The sequence below is a fragment of the Platichthys flesus genome, chromosome 19, assembly GCF_949316205.1.
Source record: "Platichthys flesus chromosome 19, fPlaFle2.1, whole genome shotgun sequence".
Lineage (NCBI taxonomy): Eukaryota > Metazoa > Chordata > Actinopteri > Pleuronectiformes > Pleuronectidae > Platichthys > Platichthys flesus.
The window spans coordinates 1,173,166-1,194,486 of record NC_084963.1 but is presented as its reverse complement, the minus strand read 5'-3'; the positions used below and the strand labels follow the sequence as shown (position 1 = coordinate 1,194,486).

Sequence of the window (21,321 nt, the reverse complement as noted above, 5' to 3'; positions counted from 1 at the left end):
TCTGTTCTTCTGTTCTTCTCTTCCTTTCTCTCTCTCTCTCTCTCCCTCTCTCTCTCTCTCATCTGGCTCTGTTGTCGTGTTGCCATGGTGACAAGCCCTCCCTCTCTACACGTTGTTTAATTGTTTTGTTGCCATGGAGACAAAGTCCCTTCTTCTCTCTTTTAATTATTTGTCTTGTTTTGTTTCATAATAATCAGCTAAAGTAACACACACATATATATATATATATATATATACTGAACTGAAAATATATAAAATGACAGATATATAAACAAAAAAATAACAAGAAAATATTTAATGTTTATTTTTCACAGCTTATCAAAATGTTGATGTTGACATGTTTAGAAACATACTTGATCAATAATCAATAAGTAGAAACATTATCCAGGGATTTTACCTTCACAGATATAAGTCAGTTGAACAAACAGGATGTTTTTTTACATTTTCAAGTCTTTCAGAATAAAGCCTTTACCACAAATCAAACATAGAACTTTCACAATAAAGTAAATAAGATTACAGTATTCAAAGTAAAAGCTTTCCCATTTCTGTTTATGAGTAAAACAGGAAATAAAATGATCTCTTAAATTACAATTTCAGTCAAAATAAAAGCCCTACTCAACATAAGGATATCTTCACACCAAAAAAACCTAGACGAAAATAAGTAGTCTTTCAAGTTCAAAATGAAAGCATTATAATAGCTTTAAAATGTATATAAATTGTATTTATATTTATATTAGTGCTTTATAATAACAATTCATAGATAAATTATATCACATAATTATATTTGTTTAGTCATAAATAGAAATTCAATTATTGACAATAGGAAAAATACCAAAACAGACTAAAAACTAATAACTGAGGTTGTTTACTGAGACAGGTCACTCAGGCTCCGATTGGTGGAGAGGAAGTTTCCCATGAAGCTCGGGACCTGCAGACCTGTTGCCACGGTGATACCGCCGCACCAAACCTGCAACCCAGATTACATTTTATTAATATTACTCATGGTAACGGCAGAGACAGTGAAGTACGACTGCAGTATTATTAGTGTTGCTCATAGTGAAGTACTACTAAAGTAATGATACTACAGTAATGATACTACAGTACTACAACAATATTATTGTAGTATTATCAGTGTAACTCACAGTGAAGGCAGGGACGAGGGGTTGACTGAACTTTGTTTTGAAGGAATGAAGAAGACGAAGTCGATCAACGTCAATAAACGATAAATCGCCTGAAACACAGATCGAACAGATCAAGTGAACAAACGAGGCGAGACAATCAGATTCATTCATTCAAATTAATTTTAGATAAAACATTGGTTATGAGATGTGTGCACTGTAAAAACATTAAACTGAATAGAGGAATGAAACAGTTCATTGCAAGGAAAATAGATTAAGTAGAAAAACTAATTAAATTAAATCTAAAACAATAAATTCATATTTTCTTCGTACCGTTGTCGTAGTTGCAGTAGATTCCAATTCGCTGAGGCAGCGGCCAATCAAGAGCCTTTGCTCGGTTGTTGTGTTTCGCAGCAAGCGATGTTTGCAGCCATTGGCTGGCGTGAAGACACCAGGAACCAGCACTCTTCCCTAATTGGTCAAAACGGCCAAGGCTGGCCTGATATGCCACACCCACACTGAACGACTTCCAGTCCGCCAGGGGGCGGAGCTCCCAGTAGTGGCAGCCCTCAGTCATCTCCTGGTCGCCTTGGAAACAGATTAACGAATAAAGTTTTTACACTTTTAAAGATAGAAATATTTGAAGAAAATTATAGTGCGAAAACACGCACCAGTGTTTTCTCTTCTGTTCAAATTATCTTTAGGTTAACATAATATTTTTTCTTATCTCTAATAAAAATCATTACACTATAATAATTCTCTTTTTATATTTCTTCTATAATATTGTATCAGAGCATCGTACCCAGAACCGTGTACGACTCTCCAGCAAATCTGTCACGTGCAGCTCGACCTCCTGCCGTCTTATTGGGTGATGGCGTGGCGCTTCTGATGCTAATAAAGTAAAAACAAAATCAAATATAAATAGAATTTGATATTGAGTTTAGAAAAGTTTAACGTTCCAGAGTAGAAATGAAAACTGTGCGGTGAAAAAGCCAATGAGGTCGTGTCCAAGCGATGATGCAGAAGAGAGAAAAACACAAAAAAATACATAAAACACAAACACTGTGAATATTAACTAATGAGAAAACTTGAACTAAAATTGTTTCACCTAAATAAAAAAGCATTGTCGTAAACTAAATGGAATGTTTAATGAAAACAACAGAATGTGTATTAATGTTAATCAATGTAAAATTATGAATTCAAACAAGTAGAACAATTTACAAAATATACAAAAATACAAATTGAGTGCGAAAAAAGCTTAAAAACTACAAACATTTTGATCAAAGACTCAAATAAATGTGATGTCAGCAGTGATGTCAGCAGTGATGTGATTGGCTGCATGAGAGGAGAAATGGTGGATGAAGAAGGTGAAGCAGTGGTTGCTAGGCAACCGGTCAACCGACAACAGTTTCTACCTGAGCGTTTCGGAGCGGACGAAGTACGGAGACTGAAGAAGGACAAAAATATTAATCACACAAATAAACAGCCACAAATTATCTTTTGTTTTCTTTGGATCCTAAATTTTGGTGGTTCTGGTCTTTGTGATGAAACTTGTTTACTTCAGTTTGTTTCCTTGTTGTTGTAACAATCAGTTTGTTTCTGTGTCGACCTGCAGTAAACATCCACCCTGATGACATCATCAGGGATCATCCTCACCTGCTTTTACTCTCTCTGACTCTGAGTCGGGGGTCGTGAACTTTGACCCCTTGAGGCTCCCAGGTCACCGTGTCCCCGTGAACCTTCAGTTCAGCGTGAGCCGTCGACGAGTCAAAGCCAAAGTTAAACGCTGAAAGAAATTAAAATTTATATAGTTATGTTTTCACTCATCTTTTATTCATCCATCCATTCACTCACCTCTGGTTTCCAAGGTGACAGAGTCAGAAAACTCTCCGGCAGCCATTTTGTTTTTTGCTCGAACTCGAATGACAATGAAGCGAGAATCGAACTTCAGACCTGATTCAAATCAAAAAGATAAATAATAATCAATTAATGTAAAATAAACTGCATGGGAATAAGTTCAGGTGAAAATTAGCTAACATATTAGCATGCTAATATTCACTAGCTAGCAGGTAACTGATGCCGTCATTAGCTCACCTGAGATGGTGACCTGAGGCTCTGTGATGTCACAGATTTTTTCCCAGCATCCTTCTCCTGTTGCTTTCAGCGAGATTTCCTGGTTTGTTTTTTGATATTCCAGGTCGAAGCATTTGATTGGTCCGCTGACGCCGTCACCCTCACCTGCTGGTTGCCAGGCGACAGTGATGTTGTTGTCACCGATGATGCAGCTGGACTCGTCGATCTCTGGAGGTCTGGGTACTTCGACAAATACCAAAAGTAAAATGATCACTAAAATGTTTGAGGTGTAAACTTCCTGAAGACTGAAAACAGCTCTGAATTATGGAAACAATCACATGTGATGAACCATGTGACCTGTGAATCACTCACCTGGCAGGAAGTGAAGTCGTTGAAGCCCCTCCCTCTCGGCACTAAAGTCCACGGTGAATTTCGCCATGTTCCCAGACGCCGCCGGACGGGTCGTCAGCCGAAAGGCCGGAGCCATCGTCACCCTGGCGATTTGATTGGTTTAAGGGGTTTGGGGGCGGGATTATGAGGTTAAGTGGGGTTTTAAGCAAATCATCCGAGAGCTGCGATTCATTGTTATTAATTTTGATTTGTTAGTAAAAATGTTAAGAAGACACAAATTAATTAGAAACGTTACAGACAAAAACAACTGATATATAATTGTTTTAATAATATTTATATGTAGATATAAATATACACATATATGTACATATGTGTGTATTTATATATTTATACAAAGAAGACTTGTTCAGCTCAAATGGAGTACCTGAAGCGTCACAGCAAAAACCTTTGAGGATCACTTTTCCTCATCTGTTGATACCTTTGTGCTTCTTACAATAGTTTCCTGTTCCCATCATGCAACTGGATCTTATTTCATCAGAAGTGCAGTAATAAAAACTTCATCAGGTTCTAACAGAACAATCCAGCTTCTCTTCTACACAATAAAACCCTCATGAAACTTCTTGCTGTGACTCTTCAGGATCACAACGTCGCCTTTTATTAATATTCATGTAAAAATAAATGAAAATCTTTTCAAGATGAAATATATTTGAAGAGTGAACAAACCTTTCTTTGATCTGTTTTGCGGCCTGAAAAAAAAACACAATAGAAAAGTTCAATATTTATGTTGTAATATTTTTTTCATATTTAAAATGTTTTTTCTCAATTCTTTTTTTTATTTTCTCACCTTTAGAAATTCTTCTTCGGTGGCGATGGTCAACGTTTCATGTGCGAACTCGAGCAGCTCCTCACATGACACAAGTGCGGACTTTCCCTCCGACAGTTGCTTCTGAAAAAACAAAAATGATTTAACACAATTATAAGAATTTAAAAAAGAAAATTTAAGTGTACATCATTTTAAAATTAAAATTCCACATTTATAAAGTTTCAAAAATATCATGTTTGAAAATCATTGTCAACCTGAAGCTCCGCCTCCTTCCTGCACGTCTCCTCTTTGATAGCATCACGGAGCTCCTCCCCCTTCTCATTGAGGGCGGAGTGAAGCTGCTCAAGCTCCGCCTCTAGGTCTGACGTCACCGTGCATGACTCCTCCTGTTTGTAAAAAGTTTACTTTAATGGTTTTTAAATATTCATTTGTTCCAAACTCTCTGAGCCAATCAGTGTCTGACCTGCAGTCCCGTCAGAGTGTTGTCAACTGTTTCCAGGAAGTTATGGAGCTCTTTATTCTTATTGGCTAACGTGCTGATGATCCTGCGCAGAGCTTCCTGTTCATCACACGAACAAAAACAAAACACACCTGGTTGAAAACACAATCCTATGTTCCCAAAGAAACCCAGTGACAGTGTTGACGACATCTGTCCAGTTCTGAATACTATTGTCCAACAGCTGATGTCACGTGACATCAGGTCACATCATGTGACACACACATAGAGATAGCCTGCCCTTACCACATCTAGACCAATCATCGCTCTCCTTAACTTCCTGTTTACGACATCATCGACGAACAACCAATCATCTCATTCAAACAGATTAACCTGAAAACGTCCAATTGGACTCTTCAATAATCAATCGAGTATCGGTATAAGATCATTTATTGACCAACCTCGTTTGTCGTTTTTGTGTGTGTGGTTGTGATGGTGTATGTGTGTGTGTGGGGGGGGGGGGCTATGACAGCGGTCGAGTTACACAGCCACTGAACGGGGTGGAGTTATCACGTGATCAGAAATAATCCACGATCTGCTGATCAATAGATTCACTCTGATACCGACTCGACCAGAGAGAAGCGGAGCAGCCATTCAGAGAGAGAGAGGGAGAGAGGGAGAGAGAGAGAGAGGGGGGGGAGAGAGAGCGACTGACAGCTACCCCCCGCCCCCCACGCCCCTCACTGTGTCTACATGTGTTCTCTATCGGACTCGACCTCAGCACTGATGAGATATTATCGATCATTGATCGATCAGGTTCTTACCTTCTGAATTTCCATTCCCGAGACAGAGGGCACCGACAGGAAGTGAGGTCACAGCATCACAATCCCACTTCCTGTCTCTGCTGTCGAAGTAAAACAAAACAGAGGACAGCTTGATACTCATTTAATTTTTTAACATTGAAAATCAAAAGGATTTTATTAAATTAATTTAATGTTGATGTTCGTTCAGTGTTGTTTATAAATTTTACTGAGAATAATATTCCAAGCTTTACATACAGGAAGCGTTTTCAAAATAAAAGCTCAAAAGAAGTTCTGCTACCAATAGAGATGTTTTTTTCAGAATAAGATGTGTAGAAAAAGTAGCACTTCTTTATTGATTTGTTTGTTCTTTTCGTTTTACTGTTTCTGATGAAAGCTCTCTGTATTACTTTACAAATTGCATATTAAATGTAAGTCAACTCCATTGTTAGATAATATTTTATTTACTGTGAAAGTGGAGGAAAAACCTCTTAAAGTTAATTATCAATGGTTAACTTTAATATTCAATTAAATACATCAAAATTTCAAGATAAGTCTCATTTCATATAAATGAGATCTGAAGATTTACAAATTAAGATATTCGAAAAAAACCATCATAGGTGGAAACTTTGAATAAACAGGTTGGAAGTGTCATAAGACTACAGAGGCACTTCTGTCTGATGAGGTAGGAGCTACAGCACATTAAACCCTGTCACTGTGATGAACAGATGATTTATCCAATCAGCTGAGGCCTTGAAACGTGAACAGACCTTGTCAGGTCAGCTCGAGTCCCTTTAAAGCCTTAGCACATTAAAAAAACTTTATATATATATTCACAGAAACAAACAACATCAAAGAAATGTTTGATCCTAAAATGTTGAATTTTATTTTTCATCACTTTCACCAAAAAGTTTTTTTTTCTCCAGAAATAAAAACAGTGAAAATTAATGAGAACATGAAAAACTTTTTGGCAAAAATCATTAGTTTACATTGTATGTGCTTCAACGTTCAAAGTTTTACAGCAATAACTTATGTTTTACAGTGTTATTTGTTTCCAAGGCAACACAGAGCAGGAAGTTGTCAGCCAGCAGATTTCTCAGGAACTTTTCAAACTCACAAACTTTTAACATTTTTACAATTTAGTCGTCAGAAGAAAAAACATTGAGTCTGATGTCATTCTTTAAAGTTTTCAATGAACAAAAATAAAAAGTCGTGACGTTCAGGTCTGTCGGAGAAAAAACAATTGACAGTTTTGAGTGAATTAAAAATAATTTATGAACAAACATCTGTCACCATGGTTACCATCATCGTTAAGAGTGGGGGCAGGGCCATGCAGGGACACAGGCAGAGAGGGCGGGGCTAAGCGCTACACATAATTTCAGTGGTATAAAAACTTGACAGCAGAGGGGGAGGGGCTAGCACTTAAATACAGACTCACTTCCTGTACACTTCTCTCTCCATATTTACACTTGTTATCAACGGAGACGTCCATTTTGTGTCCAAATGTTTCACACTGACGTCACGATGTAAGAGCCGCGCTCGCCACCACTGCTGCCACCACTGCTGCCGCCCCCCCCCTCTCCACCCTTAGGCTCCCGTTTTTTGGTGACGGGGGTGGGGATGAGAGAAGGCCGTGTAGGGGTCGTTGATGACGATGTTGTGCTGCTTGTCGTTGTGGTGGGGGTGGTGGTGGTGACCTCAGTGCTGCCCTTCCTTGGGCTCGGGGTGTAATTGAAAGGGCTGACTCGAGCAGCCACGGCGCCGCTACGTGGCTGCTGACCCCTCTGCTGCTGCGGCTGCTGCTGGCGTTCAGGTGGCGGCGGTTTGTCGTCCAGACTTTCACAGCTGCGACGCAGGTTTAGGTTTGAGGAGCAGGACGAGGATGAGGAGGGGATCTTACAGGGGGCAGGGCTGTCAATGATGGGCGGGGCGTTGGGGGTAGTGGGCGAGCGGGTTGAGCAGGAGGAGGAGGAGCGTGGGTTGTTGACGGGACAGTCCTCCAGACGAACCCACACATCCTCAGGTTTCTCTATAAAGCTGCGACTGGCCGAGTCTGCGTTACTCTTTGCTTTCCTCCATGTCCCCTTCGACCTCGCGACACCCTCTTCCTCGCTCCGCCCCTTGTCGCTGGACTCCGATGAGGCGGACAGCACGGATGATGAGCTCCCTGTCCGTTTCCACGTCCCCACGCGTGGTAGCGATGTAGAGTGTTTACCGCCATTCCCTCCTCCAGCACTGCCACTATTTTCACGCTTCCAGGTGCCAGTGCGGTTAAAGCGTGATGATGTCACTTCCTGTGGGCGTGAGGGACTCTCAGAGTGGGAGCGGTTAATGTCATGTTTCCTGGATGTTGGCTGTAGTGGTGCATCAGGACTGGACGGTGACTCTGTCGCCGCTGCTGCTGCCGCCGCAGATTCTTCGAGCTTCCTCTTCAGTGTCGGACTCGGAGCTTCTTTGATGAAGGTCGATTGCCGGACAAGCGCCGGCTTCTCAGGATCCCCCTTCGGCTTCTTTGTCGTGGAGCTGCTGACCCTTGACGCAGACTCGCTTCTCGGGATGCCACCGCCGCCATTTCTTGCGGTCATGCTCTGTTTGGCCGGTCTGGAGGCTGATGATGATGATGCACTTCCTGGAGATGCTGTGCGTGGCAGCTGGGACAGTTTTCCTCCTTTCTGATTGGCTACCGCAGGGGAGCGAGATGGCGTGGAGTCCCGAGATGAGGTGCCTCCTCTGTCATCGCCGCTGCCCGGAGCTTTGGCTATGGCTGCAGCTCTTGGTTTGCTCCGCCCCCTGGCTGCTGGCTCCCCCCTTGGCTTTCCTGTGATAAGACTCCTGTACACCTTCTTTCCACCTCTCAGAGCCTTTGCCTCCTCCTCCTCTTCCTCTTCCTTTTTCTTCTTCTTCGTCTCCAGAGTGCTGCGCTCTCCCGGCTTCAGGACCTTCGCTCCTCGCTTCACATCCTCCTTCTCCTCCTTCTCCTCTTTCTCCATCTCCTCCATCTCCTCCAGCTCCTCCATCTCCTCATCTGCATTGTTATTGGCTGTCAGGAGGCGGAACGGTGAGCCCACAGACTTGAGGGAGAGGACAGAGTCTGAGTCTGATGACGGTTGGCGGGAGATCGGTGAAGCAGCAGCGGCGGCATTGAGGCTGCTGACAATAGAGTTTGCGCCTTCTTGGATTGCCTTCCAATCAAACGACTCGGAGTCCGGAGAGGCGGGGCTTCTCGGAGCGTCAGAAGGTTCCTCCTCTGCCAGAATGCTGTCGTTGTCTTTGGGAACAGGGTGTGGCGTGTTGACAGCAGCCGCGGCAGCTTTCTTCTTCTTCTTGGGCATGGCAGAGCTGATGCACTCCTGCAGCAGGTCGTCCTCAGAGTCGATGCTGAGCGAGCTGAGCGATGAGTTCCTGGAGAAGCAGACGGGCGTGTCCTCCACGTGGAACGCTATGGGAGCGTAGCCGCTGGCAGCAGTGGGGCGGGGCTTGGACTCCACTTGCGGAGGAGGAGGAGGAGACTTTGTTCCCGTGTTCCCTCCTTCTGGCTGCTCGGGCGGCGGCGGGGCAAACTCTTTGTTGTTGTTCTCCTGGTCGATGTCGCTCAGTGAGCTCAGCGAAGAGTTCCTGGAGAAGCAGACAGGCGTGTCCTCGATGGCAAACTTCTGCTTCTCATCTGTCATCATCTGATTGGTTGAAGGTTTGGTCCGAGGGAAAACGGCTGCCGTCTGCTGCTTCCTCTTCCTGCCTTCTTCTTCTTGTGTTTTCTTTTCCTCTTCCTCCTTCTCACCGGCACCACCATCGTCTTCATCGAAGTCGAGTGAGCTTAGCGAGTCATTGCGTGAGAAGCAGCATGGCGTTCCTTCGATGGGGGTGTAGTGTCTCGGCGAGTCAAAGGCGAACCCTGGTTTTGCTTTGTTGGTTGTGACACTGTGCGGCACCCTCTGGGGCATCGGCTTCACAGGCGACGTTGGTTTCTTCTTGTGCTGATGGGAGCTGAGAGGAGGTGGGATTGAAGGTGGAGGAGGAGGAGGGAGGGGCGGGGCTTGCAGGTGCTCACTGTTTGATGACATCCTGATTGGTTTTCTTGGTTTGGCTTTTGGCATGGCAGCGCTGATGCACTCTGCGAGGATGTCGTCACCATTTTCTCCTTCAGGATGACCCGCTCGCCTCCTCTGTGTGGAGGTGGGTTGCCCTACAGGGATGACAGCGGTTACTGCCTCCTCATTGGGCGGAGAATCGATGGTGAGGTCACTGAGGGAAGTGGCGGTGGAGAAGTTGAGCGGTGTTCCCTCCACGCAGTAAACTCTAGGCACCTCCTCCGCTGGCGGCATGTCCTTCCTCTGCTGTGATTGGGTGCGGGTCTGAGGTGGGAGGAGCTTATAGACAGGAAGCTGGCTGGGTTTCCGTGGCACTGCATGTTGCTGTTTCTTTGGTTTTCGGGACGACTTGGGCATCGCCATGTTGATGCAAGCCTCCAGGATCTCGATGTCGTCATCATCGTCTGATTCGTCAAGGATGGGTTCTGCTGCTTCCTCCACTTTCCTCTCTGTGTTCCTCTGCTGCACCTCCTCGCTTTTCTTCTTCATCTCTGCTGCGATGTATGGCTCGTCCAGACTGAGTGCGCTCAGGCTGGATGCTTGGGAGAAGCCGTGCGGCGTGCTCTCGGTGGCAAAGTGTAGCAGGATGTCAGCGCTGCTCTCTTCTTCGTCCTTCTTCTTGGCTGCTTCCTCGGTCTTCTGCATCGGTGGTGGCGTCTTAGCGCGGCTCGGAGGCATCGTCTGTCCTGGGCTGTCGGGTAGGTCGCTGGGACTCACCACGCCACTTGGAACGCCGCTGGGCTCACTAGAGCGTACAGAGCTGGCAATGGAAGACGTGGAAAAGCTGTCCAGGGAGCTGACAGATGTGCAGCGGCTGAACATCAGTGGCGTCTCCTGAGCGTACTGCTGCTCTGGTGGACTTTTTGGAGTCCTGTTACCAGAGGATAATGTCACGTGGTGGTGGTGATGGTGGTGGGCGTGGCCGTGGTGGTGATGACTTCGCCGCCCCCGTGAGGAGGGAGCGGAGGCAGTCTGGCTCTCCGCCTCCTTCTGTGGTCGCTGCTGCTGCTCTTCGTGTCCCTCTTTATCACAAACAGGAAGTGTTGGGTAATCGTTGCCTCCTCCACCGCTGACAACACCTCCACCGCGCCTCTTTCTTCCAATGACATCACCATCCTCGTCCTCCTCTGACGACAGTGACGACAGTGAACTGCCTCTGGAGAAACAGATGGGCGTGTCCTCCACACAGTACATCTGTGTTGACTCTTGGTGACTTTTTGGCACAACCCGATTGGCTGGAGGAGCGGGGCGGAGCTTGCTAGTGGAGGTGGATGAAGGGGGGGCAAGGGTGGGGGCAGTGTTCTCCTCTGACTTGAACAGCGGTTTGCTGGTTGAATCTGTGCCGTACTTCAGACTGTAGTCGATTGGCTGCTCGATGGTTGAGTCTCCGCTGTAGTTTGATGTTCCAGGGACAACTGCATAGCGTGTCGGGGGGGCAGACGCCATGCGGCTGCTGCTTGTTGCCGATTCGCTACAGTCATTCCTCCTCCTCAGTCTGGCGTCCTGCACATCATCGTCGTCACTCTCAATTCCTCCGCGGTGATTCGGACTCTGTCTCCCAGAATTCAGCTGTTCGTCAGAGTACTTCAGGCTGTAGTTGATGGGCGTGTCCACCTCCCCACCATCGTCGTCCGCCATGTGGTTGGCGCTGCGGATCTTGTGGGCCAGGTCAGCCGGGTACTTCCGGTAGACGCAGCACTTGTTGGCTCCACTCTCGTCTGACGAGTAGAACGGTTCTGCTGATGGTTTGGTTTTTCCACGGTTGCCGTAGCCGTCGGCGCTCGTCACGCTGTTGAGGCTGTCACTGGACGCTCGAACGTTGGGCGGGAATATCGGCCGAGGGTAAGAAGTTTCCTCCCCCATCCTCTTTGATCCGTCTCCATTTTTCGGGCTCGACAGCACCGGTGTGTTGGCATACGAGCGAGTTGTGCTCCCTCCAACTCCGGCGCCATTACAGCCCCTCCCCTTCCTGTGAGCTGCCTTGGGGCTCAGGTTGTCAATGTTGTCGAACGTTTCCGACAGCTGCTGCGCGTCCAGCTCCTCGAATAATGCCTTCTGTTTGCGGGCATGCAGAGATGGGGCGCCAGCGCCTGGCGACACAACGCTGGCATCCTTGTAGCGTGCCGGGCGGTTTGCCATTAGGTTGCGCAGGGCGGCGGCGCTGCCCATGGCGATCATTTTGTGGCGGGAGTGAATGAGATTACGTAGCATGCCCACAGCGCCCAGCTCCCATAGCGCCTCTTGGTCTTTGGCGTCTCGAGCCGACAGGTTCCATAGCGTCCCGCAAGCGTTGGACACGATGGTCAGACTGTGAGACTTGAGGTGCTGCAGCAGAGTCGGCAGACAACCGTGCTCACGCAGGATTTGCCTGTAAGACGACACAGAGGGAGCAGAAGATGAACGGTCAGAAGAGAGGATTTGAAATAATCTGCTTGTTTTTCAGGTTTCTGTTATTTTTACCTATGCGCCTCGTTGGTGGCAATGAGACTGGACACGTTCCGCAAGATGCCGCCACCGCTCTCTATGATGGCGAGTGTGTTTGTGTGGCTGCGGTGAGTCAGAGTTCCAACGAGAAAGGCCAGAGCGCCGTCCACTGCGCATATGTCCGCCTTGTTTTCCGTACAGTGTGCCGACAGGTTCCAGAGCGCACTCAGTACAGACTTCAGCGTCGACTCCTGATGTAGAAGATGAAAATAAGTGTTTGTGAGTCGGCTCAGTTCACATCGTGACAACAGACAAATATAGTTTAATGTTTATTCACCTTCTGCACTTCGAGGGCACAGCCCATCAGCGCCCGCACACTGCCGACCTCTCGAAGCGTCTTCTTACTGTTGACGTCAGCTCGCCACGACAGGTTCCTCAGAACACTCGCTATCACCTGAAGAGGAGACGACAGTCCGTCACTCACACTGGGTACCATGGCCACAGGCGCCATGTGGTAGCTGAGGTGACAGGTGAACATACCTGTTGCAGGTCTTCACTCTCAGACTTCAGCTGAGCGACCATCGCTCTCATGCAGCCCTTCATGGAGCAGAGTGTTGCCTGATGGGAAATCGATCAAGATGCTGAGATCTGATTGGTTATTGAGCTTAGAATAATGCAAATAAAACCACAAGATCAGAAATAATCAAATAAATTCCAAACATTAAATATCAGGGATTCACTGTTTGAGCTTCTTCAAGGTCGGATCATTTATATTAAAATAATAACAATAATAATGAGGAAACAGACACCACCTTCAAAATCAATCAAAGGTTAAAACATTTCGTATTGATCAGTCATGAACATGAGACCAAACCTTATTCGCCACATCTCCGAAGGTGAGGTTGGTGAGTCCCATGCCGGCGTAGCGCCGCAGCGTGACGCTGTAGTGATCGCTGCTCAGACCGAACATCTCACAGTCCACCTGCAGCAGCTCCGCGACCGCCTGCAGACCTCCTGCAGGCACGAAAACACAGACACATGAGTGACACATAAAAAGACATGAAGAAGAACCAGTCCGATTCCCTGGTGAGACATCTAGTGTCAGTGAATATGATCACATGTTATCAGCAGTTGTTAAACTCACCAAGTTCGTTCATCGCGTGTCGATGTTCCTCGTCGAAGGAAAGTTTCATGAGAACACAGACGGCGGGACAGATCTGATGGTCGACTGGAGATGGCACTGGACACACAATGTTACACAAACACTCATTTATATGGTACAGTGTTTGTTGAATCCTGCTCCCTTATTGGTTAGTGGGTGTGTAACATCACTTACTGGGGTTGTCCTCCTGGTCGACGCCCCTCTCGTGGTTTTCCTGCCAGCTCCAACAGGCCTCACAGTAATGACGCACCTGCTCCAGCAGGTGGAGCACTCTGATCTCGCGCCGCCCTCGCTTGTCGTCCGGCTGACTGTGCACTATGTTGTGCAGCGCCGCTGACGCCCGGGCACGGGCCTCCTTACTGCCGCGGGAGTTGCCTGAGCAAAGGGAAGATTTATAATGATAAATTAACTGGTAAATAAAAAGTTGAGGAGAGCGTTTTCTATGACAGAAAACCACATGGCTACCTAGCAGAAGGGAGTCCTTGTCGTTGCCGTGCAGCAGTTGGATGAGCAGCGGCAGACAGCCGGACTGACGCATGGCGATGCACGAGTCTTGTGAGCTTGACATGGCGAGAAGCGTCCGCGACATGTCATCTTTATCATGAGTCCCGAGCATTGACAGAAGACTGTACACCATCTCCACCTGCAGGGGGCGACACTATGTCAGCAGACCTTTTTCCACACAGGTGAAATATTTCGGGGCACAGTTGCCAGGCAGAATTCTCACCTTGGTTCCAAGGTGACTGGTGATTCGTCGAGGCACAGAGTAGTTGGTTTCATTGGCAGGTTCTTGGTCCAATCGACTGTTTGAGCTCTGGAGGAGAAAGAACAGGTTCAAGGATCGAACAGAGAGAAACGTCCCAACAACCAATAGAAGCAGAAAGTTCACCTGAGCGCTGAGCGTCAGTCCGCTGCTGTCGCTCGCCCCCTGAGCCCCCTCGTCCTATAGAGAGAGAAGGAACAGGTGAAAGTCTGAACCACATGATGATGTCACAGGTCACACAATGACCTCACAGAACAGGTGAGGTTACCTCAAGTCGAGCTCCAAGTCTCAGGATGTCCTTTTCTATCTGTTGAATACGAGACACGCGCGCCTGAAAACACAAACACACATTCAGAATTTAGTGAATTACTATTATTAATATTATCATTAATACCAGAGTTGTGGCCAAAAATGTTTTGTGAGGTCAAGCTGACCTTTAACCTTGAGTCCAAGTGAAAGTTAAAGGAGTTGTTTGTGAGATATCAGGTCAGAGGTCAGAGTTTGGACGGTTGAGATGTTACCTGAGCTCTCCTCTCCATCTCCTGACAGGAGCCCAGCTGCTCCTCCATCGCTGAGCGAATCTGACGAGCCTCAAACTCCAGCTGACGACGACTCATGTCCGTCTGCAGCGTGAACTGAAATAACAACAACCACTGTGATTGGCTGCTAGACAGTGAAAAGCAACCTGGGAGCCGTAGTTGACTTCTCTCCTTTGACTGGGTCACATATAAAGCAGTGAAGGCCCCAGCGTGAGCAGCAGAGGATCATGGGTACTGTTGTTTTACTTGACTAGCAAATGAAAGGAAACATGTTCTCACGTTCTCGGTGAGTGGCAGACTGTCGATCCTCTTTGTCAGGTTCTGCAACTGAGCGTAATACCAGTCCTTCTCCTTCTCCTCCTTCTCCAGCTCACCCAATAACAGAGACCTGTAAAAGAGCAAGAACCAATCACTGGGCAGAACATGGATGGAGGGGGCAGGCAGGGCAAAAGCAGCATCCAATCACAGAGCAGACACTTGATTAACCACGCACACAGACGGATCCATGAAACATGTTCAGTGAGATGATGATTCAGGTTTCATCTCTTTTCTAACTTTAGATGTGTTGTAAAGAGTTTATACTGATTAACACTGCCCCCTACTGACAGAACAATGCCATGACAGCAACGAGCAGAGAAATAAACCAGCAGCAGATGGATCATGTGACAGGTGACACTATCAGCTGACACTATCAGCACAATCATTAATATGGTTCTGCAGCTCCCCCTGGTGCTCAGTGTGTAACAGTACAACAGAGGCAACAGCTGTAATAAGTAGAGTGACCTTTCTTTCTCCAGCTCCTCCAGACAGCGGTCCTGGCCATCTCTACCCGCAGATGGCAGCCCTCTCCTGGGGAAGGGAGTGGTGCTCTGAGGGCCCCCAGCTGCAACTCCAGAGGTCCCAGAGCCAGAGGAGGCCGAGCTGGAAGAGGACGAGGGCTGAAGAGGAGGCCTGGACCTGGCTTTAAAACCTGCAGCGTCCATGCTCATCTCTGGAAGACAGACATGATCTTCATGTTTAAGATGTGGTGAATGTTTACATGTAAACGTTTGTTTGTCAGATATGTTAGTGTTCTACTTGTTCTTTTTTCTATGAGAGTATGTGTTCTATGTGTTCTATGTGTCTTCTTCACCTTTCAGTCTTTCGATTAGCTCCAGCTGAGATCCAGATGTTTCTCCAGAGTCTTCTTCTATGGTGCCCTGCAGCTGCTTCAGGACTTCCTGTTTTACAAGAGGAGATAATAAAGGTGGTACAGAGTGACATCACAGGTCAACGCTGTGACGTCACCGGTTTCTAAGTAACAATAAGGGGCAACACAGAGAAGCTTTAATATTCTATTAAGACAATTCGGCTTTAAAATGTCAATAAAGAAGAATAATCATCAGCTGATAAAAAGAAGAACAATAAACTGATTCATAAACTCTCCCTTTGTGTGCGTTTATGAATATGTGAGAGTGTCTCTCTCATATTCTCTCTCGCCAAGCTAAAGTAACTCACCACGATGAAACGACAGCGCTCAAACAGCGACATGATGAAAGTAACAACACTCACTCTGTTTGCTACTCATCCACACAAAACAGGAAACGGGAAACAGGAAACAGGAAGTGACTGTATGTTTGAGGAGGAAGGACGGACATTAAGGAATCAATGACGACAAGAACAATAAGACTACAACAAAAAAAGAAAAGAAACTGAAAACCGAAAAAATATCAAACTAAAAAGATAAGGTGAAGGACAACAAGAACAGAGAAGAAAAAAAAAACAGAACGGAAAATATCTTTTAGAAAGAAAATTTAAGTAACCGATTGAAAAAAAAAGACAAAAGGGGAAAAACGTAATGACCCAAAGAAAATCAGGGAGAAAGACGGGAGAGGACGATAGATGAGAGGAAACACTGAAAGAGGAAGGAAAGAAACGACTAAATGAAGGACAGAAGAGACAGAAAGATGGTCACAGAGGACAGAACGCTCACTCTGACAGGTTTCCAGAGTCCTGTGTGTCAAACCCAAGATCCTCAAACACACACACACATAGACACACACGCCTCAGCCTGAACAACAACCAGCCCATTCTGAAGATCAGAGCGCGTGACTGAGGGAGAGAAACACTGACGTCTATGGTTCAGAGTTAGCAGAAGAGAACCCCCCCCCCAGCGGACTCTGAGCAGAACAGCGCCCCCTGTCAGCACTGACCTTCATGTTGGACGCCTCCGACTCAAGCTTGGTCAGGTGGTTGGAGTTGTCCTGCAGTTCTTGTCTCAGGTTTGAGTTTTCCATCTTTAAAACCTCCACTTGTCTCAGCAGCTGGTCATACGACGCCGCCGCCATGATGGAAGAGCCACGGCTGACCTGAAACACACAACATGTTGAGTGGTACTGTCGTTTCTATTGATGTCTACTTATAGGCACTGCTTCTTCATTATTCAATTAACACAAATTTTATTTCATTTTCATACACTTATATATTTACAAATTTTATCTCGACTTATATTTAAACTTCTTTTTTCTTTGTCTCTCCCGACTGTTTTCTTTTCTACTACATATTATTCTTTACTGTGATACTGGAGCAAGCTGGCACAAGAATTTCCTTCAGGATTAAAAAAGTATTATTTTACTGTGGCACTTTAATACTTATATACTGTCGGACTGAGGTACTGTAATACTGTAATACTGTGGTATTGTGTTACAGCACCACTGTAGTACAATGCTATGTCAGTATTTTAACTACTGTACTGCAGTACCATTATACTGTACTGCCATACTACTACATTGTACTACAGCACTACTAGTTTGTACTACTAAAGTGTACTGCACTATAACTACACGTTACTATGGTAACATTAAACTGTACTAATACACTGAACTATGGTGCTATGAAAGTACATTATTACACTGCACAGGAGTATAATTACACGTTACTGCTGTGTAACCATGTTGTCTGTAGTAGTAGAACATTGTATTGCAAGAGTACCACACTGTACTGCAGTATGACCATGCTTTTCTGCAGTACTACTACACTGTATTGCAATAGTACCCAATTGCACTGCAGTATAAACCCACTGTGTTTCAATAGTACCACAATGTATTACAATAGTACTACATTGCACTGCAGTATAGCCACACTGTTCTGCACTAGAACTAGCGTGCACCGCAGTATAACCACACTATACTGCTGTAGTACCACACTGTAATCCAGTATAACCACACTATACTGCTGTAGTACCACGCTGTATTGCAGTATTCTTTCAGATGAGGACTCAGTTTCTGCTTCATCAATAATTCATCAATCACATTCGGATCGATGGTAACGATCAGTGACCAGTGTGATCAGAGTCAAGCAGCAGCATCTGATCCGTAAACAACAAATATACAAACAGGAGAAAGGACAGAAGAGAACAACAGCCTCTCCTCCTCCTCCTCCCTCCATCTCCTTCATCCCCTTCATCCTCCATCACTGGTCGGCCATTTTCTCTCCCTCCTCACTCCTCCCTCCCTCATCCCTGTCTTCTCCACCTCCCCCCTCTCTCATCTATTCATGCTCCCTCTCTCTTTCTCTGCTACTCTTCCTCTTTCTTTCCTTTCATCACACAAAACAGAATAAATGAAAGGAAAAGAAAAACACACACAGAACAGACGATGAAGGAGAGAAACCCATGCCCCCCTCCCCCTCTCTCATTCATTCACCACATAGCAAACGGATAGAACAGTATAATGGATGAATAGATGAAGGATGGAGAGATGTTGGATAAAGAAAGAGAAAATGGCAGCTCACCCCATCGCTGTCGCCTCCATCTCCCTCCCTCTCTCTCTCTCTCTCTCTCTGTGTCTGACAGAGAGCAGTCAGCTGGGCAAGTGAGCAGCCAATCACAAGCCAGAGACAGACAGAGGGGGGAGGGGGAGGCAGGAGGGAGGGGCAGCCCCCCTTGTATTCCCAGCATGCTTTGCAGCAGATGCTGCAAGAAGACTGACCGGGTTAGTGAGCTATTAACACACACAATCACACACAATTACACATTCACACAATCACACACAATAACACATTCACACACACAAACCAGTTGTACTCCACAGTTCTTATAATCACAGAGAACATATGAATGTGTGACCTGCAGACAGGGGGCAGCATTGCACAATTTCCTGCTGCATAACATCCTCAATAAATAAACCATAGATGAAATAAACCACACACAAAACCAAAACAATACTCTCTTGCTCTGTTAATATGAATTGAATAAATATTAAACATTTGGCTCAGGGTTTATGTAACCACTTCTGTAGGTGGTCAACAGGGTGGGAACGATGTAGACAACAAACTTAGGATCATGTGTTAAGTTTGAATCAGCTTCGTTCACATCTCGTGTTGTACTGAGCACAAAACGTTGACGACTCACTCTTCATGTTGTTTAAATGCAGCCTCATAAACGCTGGAGTCCAGTCCTGACCTCTCCTGGTATCGGTCCCATAAACCAAGTCTCCTCCGTGTGGACCAAACTAATGGTCATTTCTAAGGTAGATCCTCTCACAGTTCTCCAGTCTTCATTTTCTGATACTAGTTTCATGACATATAAACAGTCTGCGTTGTCATGATATATATATGCTCACTGAAAGTGTTTATATACAGTCACTGATTGTCTCTAATAAAAAGTAGCTAACTTTCTCATTATACAGTTGCTCGTAGTCTATGTATGTCCACTGATTTTGTATAAATACAGTCGCTGATAATCTTTACATGAGCCGGTTTTAGACATTAGCCCTGTGGAGGAATTCTGGAGAATTGGATCAGGACTCTCTCCGCAGTTTGTCTTTCAAACATGAAAAATACAGCGGCAGTTCACAACTGCAACAAATCCTCCACAGTATTCAGTGAGAGGAGGAGCAGCCGACAGAGGAAGGATGTGACGAATCCACTCTGCTGCGGAGATCATGTGTTTTTCTTTCCAGCTCAAAGATACCAGCTTCAGCTGAAAACCTCACAAGCTATGAGGACATGTTCATCAGGATGTGTGGGTCATTGCTTTTCACATGGACTCGTTGTTTTGTAGGAAACATCATCAGTGCACTCACTGGCTTGCATTGAATCTACAGTAACATATAAGAATGATAATATATATACAGTCACTGGTGGTCTATGTATACAGTCACTGGTGGTCTATGTATACAGTCACTGGTGGTCTATGTATACAGTCACTGGTGGTCTCTATACAGTCACTGGTGGTCTCTATACAGTCACTGGTGGTCTATGTATACAGTCACTGGTGGTCTCTATACAGTCACTGGTGGTCTTTATATACAGTCACTGGTGGTCTCTCTATACAGTCACTGGTGGTCTTTATATACAGTCACTGGTGGTCTCTCTATACAGTCACTGGTGGTCTCTCTATACAGTCACTGGTGGTCTTTATATACAGTCACTGGTGGTCTCTCTATACAGTCACTGGTGGTCTTTATATACAGTCACTGGTGGTATTTATATACAGTCACTGGTGGTCTTTATATACAGTCACTGGTGGTCTTTATATACAGTCACTGATGGTATTTATATACAGTCACTGATGGTATTTATATACAGTCACTGGTGGTATATATATAGTCACTGGTGGTCTATGTATACAGTCACTGGTGGTCTCTATACAGTCACTGGTGGTCTATGTATACAGTCACTGGTGGTCTCTATACAGTCACTGGTGGTCTTTATATACAGTCACTGGTGGTCTTTATATACAGTCACTGATGGTATATATATACAGTCACTGGTGGTCTCTATAAAGTCACTGGTGGTATCTATATAAAGTCACTGGTGGTCTCTATATAAAGTCACTGGTGGTCTCTATATAAAGTCACTGATGGTCTTTATATACAGTCACTGATGGTATTTATATACAGTCACTGGTGGTCTTTATATACAGTCACTGTTCGTGTCACAGCACAAGTATTACTCAGTAATACTAAAATTATCAGTGTTTCTCGCCTTGTCAGCAGTATGGCAGTATCAGTAGTACTTACAGTAAGCACAGTATTAAAGTACTCACAATATCAGTAATACTAAAAGTATTAGTGTTACTCGCCGTGTCAGCAGTATTGCAGTATTAGAAGTACTCACAACATCAGCAGTACTCACAGTATCAGCAGTAGGCACAGCTTTAAAGTACTGACAATATCAGTAATACTAAAAGTATCAGTATCACTTGCAGTTGTACTGCAGTATTAGCTACGTTAACTAGCTACTAACTGCCCCGCTATGTTAGCATCTTTTATCAGAATAGATCCAGAACAGCTGATTTTCTTCACCGTGTTTCAGCTCCTCTTCCTCCCGGTGCCCCTGAACCCAGTGACCGGAACCGGTGAGTTCACTGATCTTCCGAGAACCGACATGCCACCAAAACAAACGGTTAGCGCGGAGCTAAGCTAACAGCTAGCAGCGAGGCCGTTCTTACCTTCCCGGTTGGGAGGAAACAAAGTCCGCCACAGACAGCGACAGCTTCACGGGGACATCACCGGGGAAACACACGGTGCCGGTTCACGAGTCTTTACAGACGGTCGAAGCTCCTCATGTTTCCGGACAGAGCGGGAAAAGTTTCTCAAAGTCCGGGGAAGTTTCAACTCGCTCTTATTGTTATGGAAGAACCGCTGCTGTGGACCGCCATCTTGTTTCTGTGTGTGACTGCGAGGAGAGGTAGAGTACAGTAATGTAACGTACCGCGTTACAGTTACTGCGTGTACATGTACTCTAGTAGTAACACACTTT

The 21,321-nt window shown here is 45.5% G+C and overlaps 2 protein-coding genes across 3 annotated transcripts; both read right to left on the bottom strand.

Annotated features, from left to right (window-relative positions):
• Positions 1-280: 280 nt before the first annotated feature.
• fsd1l (fibronectin type III and SPRY domain containing 1-like) lies at positions 281-5,673 on the bottom strand. Of its 2 annotated transcripts, XM_062413432.1 has the most exons (13): positions 5,626-5,673; positions 4,829-4,924; positions 4,620-4,751; positions 4,387-4,488; positions 4,266-4,288; positions 3,564-3,685; positions 3,213-3,434; positions 2,973-3,071; positions 2,775-2,904; positions 1,921-2,009; positions 1,452-1,706; positions 1,143-1,231; positions 281-967 (listed from the first exon to the last, which is right to left on the bottom strand). In XM_062413432.1, the coding sequence occupies exons 1-13, from the start codon at positions 5,638-5,640 to the stop codon at positions 866-868; spliced, it is 1,476 nt and encodes a 491-aa protein (XP_062269416.1). In that variant the 5' UTR covers positions 5,641-5,673; the 3' UTR covers positions 281-865. The 2 variants fall into 2 exon arrangements, 1 of the variants encoding a protein (XP_062269416.1); XR_009924757.1 differs by lacking the exons at positions 281-967; positions 1,143-1,231 and having other exon boundaries at positions 1,646-1,706; positions 1,921-2,565.
• Positions 5,674-6,457: 784 nt separating this feature from the next.
• On the bottom strand, positions 6,458-21,247 carry apc (APC regulator of WNT signaling pathway). The gene is made up of 17 exons (XM_062413065.1): positions 21,011-21,247; positions 16,770-16,925; positions 15,710-15,797; positions 15,361-15,568; positions 14,857-14,965; positions 14,560-14,673; positions 14,307-14,369; positions 14,165-14,218; positions 14,003-14,089; positions 13,741-13,918; positions 13,450-13,650; positions 13,258-13,353; positions 12,988-13,127; positions 12,654-12,731; positions 12,451-12,567; positions 12,150-12,364; positions 6,458-12,057 (listed from the first exon to the last, which is right to left on the bottom strand). Exons 2-17 carry the CDS (start codon positions 16,902-16,904, stop codon positions 7,110-7,112), a joined length of 6,831 nt encoding a protein of 2,276 aa, XP_062269049.1. The 5' UTR covers positions 16,905-16,925; positions 21,011-21,247; the 3' UTR covers positions 6,458-7,109.
• Between the last annotated feature and the right edge of the window lie 74 nt (positions 21,248-21,321).

Bases quoted from the DNA above. Each gene is read 5' to 3' on its own strand.
- apc (XM_062413065.1), bottom strand. From the start codon at position 16,904: ATGGCGGCGGCGTCGTATGACCAGCTGCTGAGACAAGTGGAGGTTTTA. The intron at 14,370-14,559 runs GTAACATCTCAA...TTGTGTTTTCAG, and splicing joins AGATGGAGAGGAGAGCTCAG to GCGCGCGTGTCTCGTATTCA. The intron at 14,219-14,306 runs GTAACCTCACCT...CTCTCTCTATAG, and splicing joins GACTTGGAGCTCGACTTGAG to GACGAGGGGGCTCAGGGGGC.
- fsd1l (XM_062413432.1), bottom strand. The intron at 3,435-3,563 runs GTGAGTGATTCA...TATTTGTCGAAG, and splicing joins ACGACTTCACTTCCTGCCAG to TACCCAGACCTCCAGAGATC. The intron at 2,905-2,972 runs GTGAGTGAATGG...AATTTCTTTCAG, and splicing joins TGTCACCTTGGAAACCAGAG to CGTTTAACTTTGGCTTTGAC.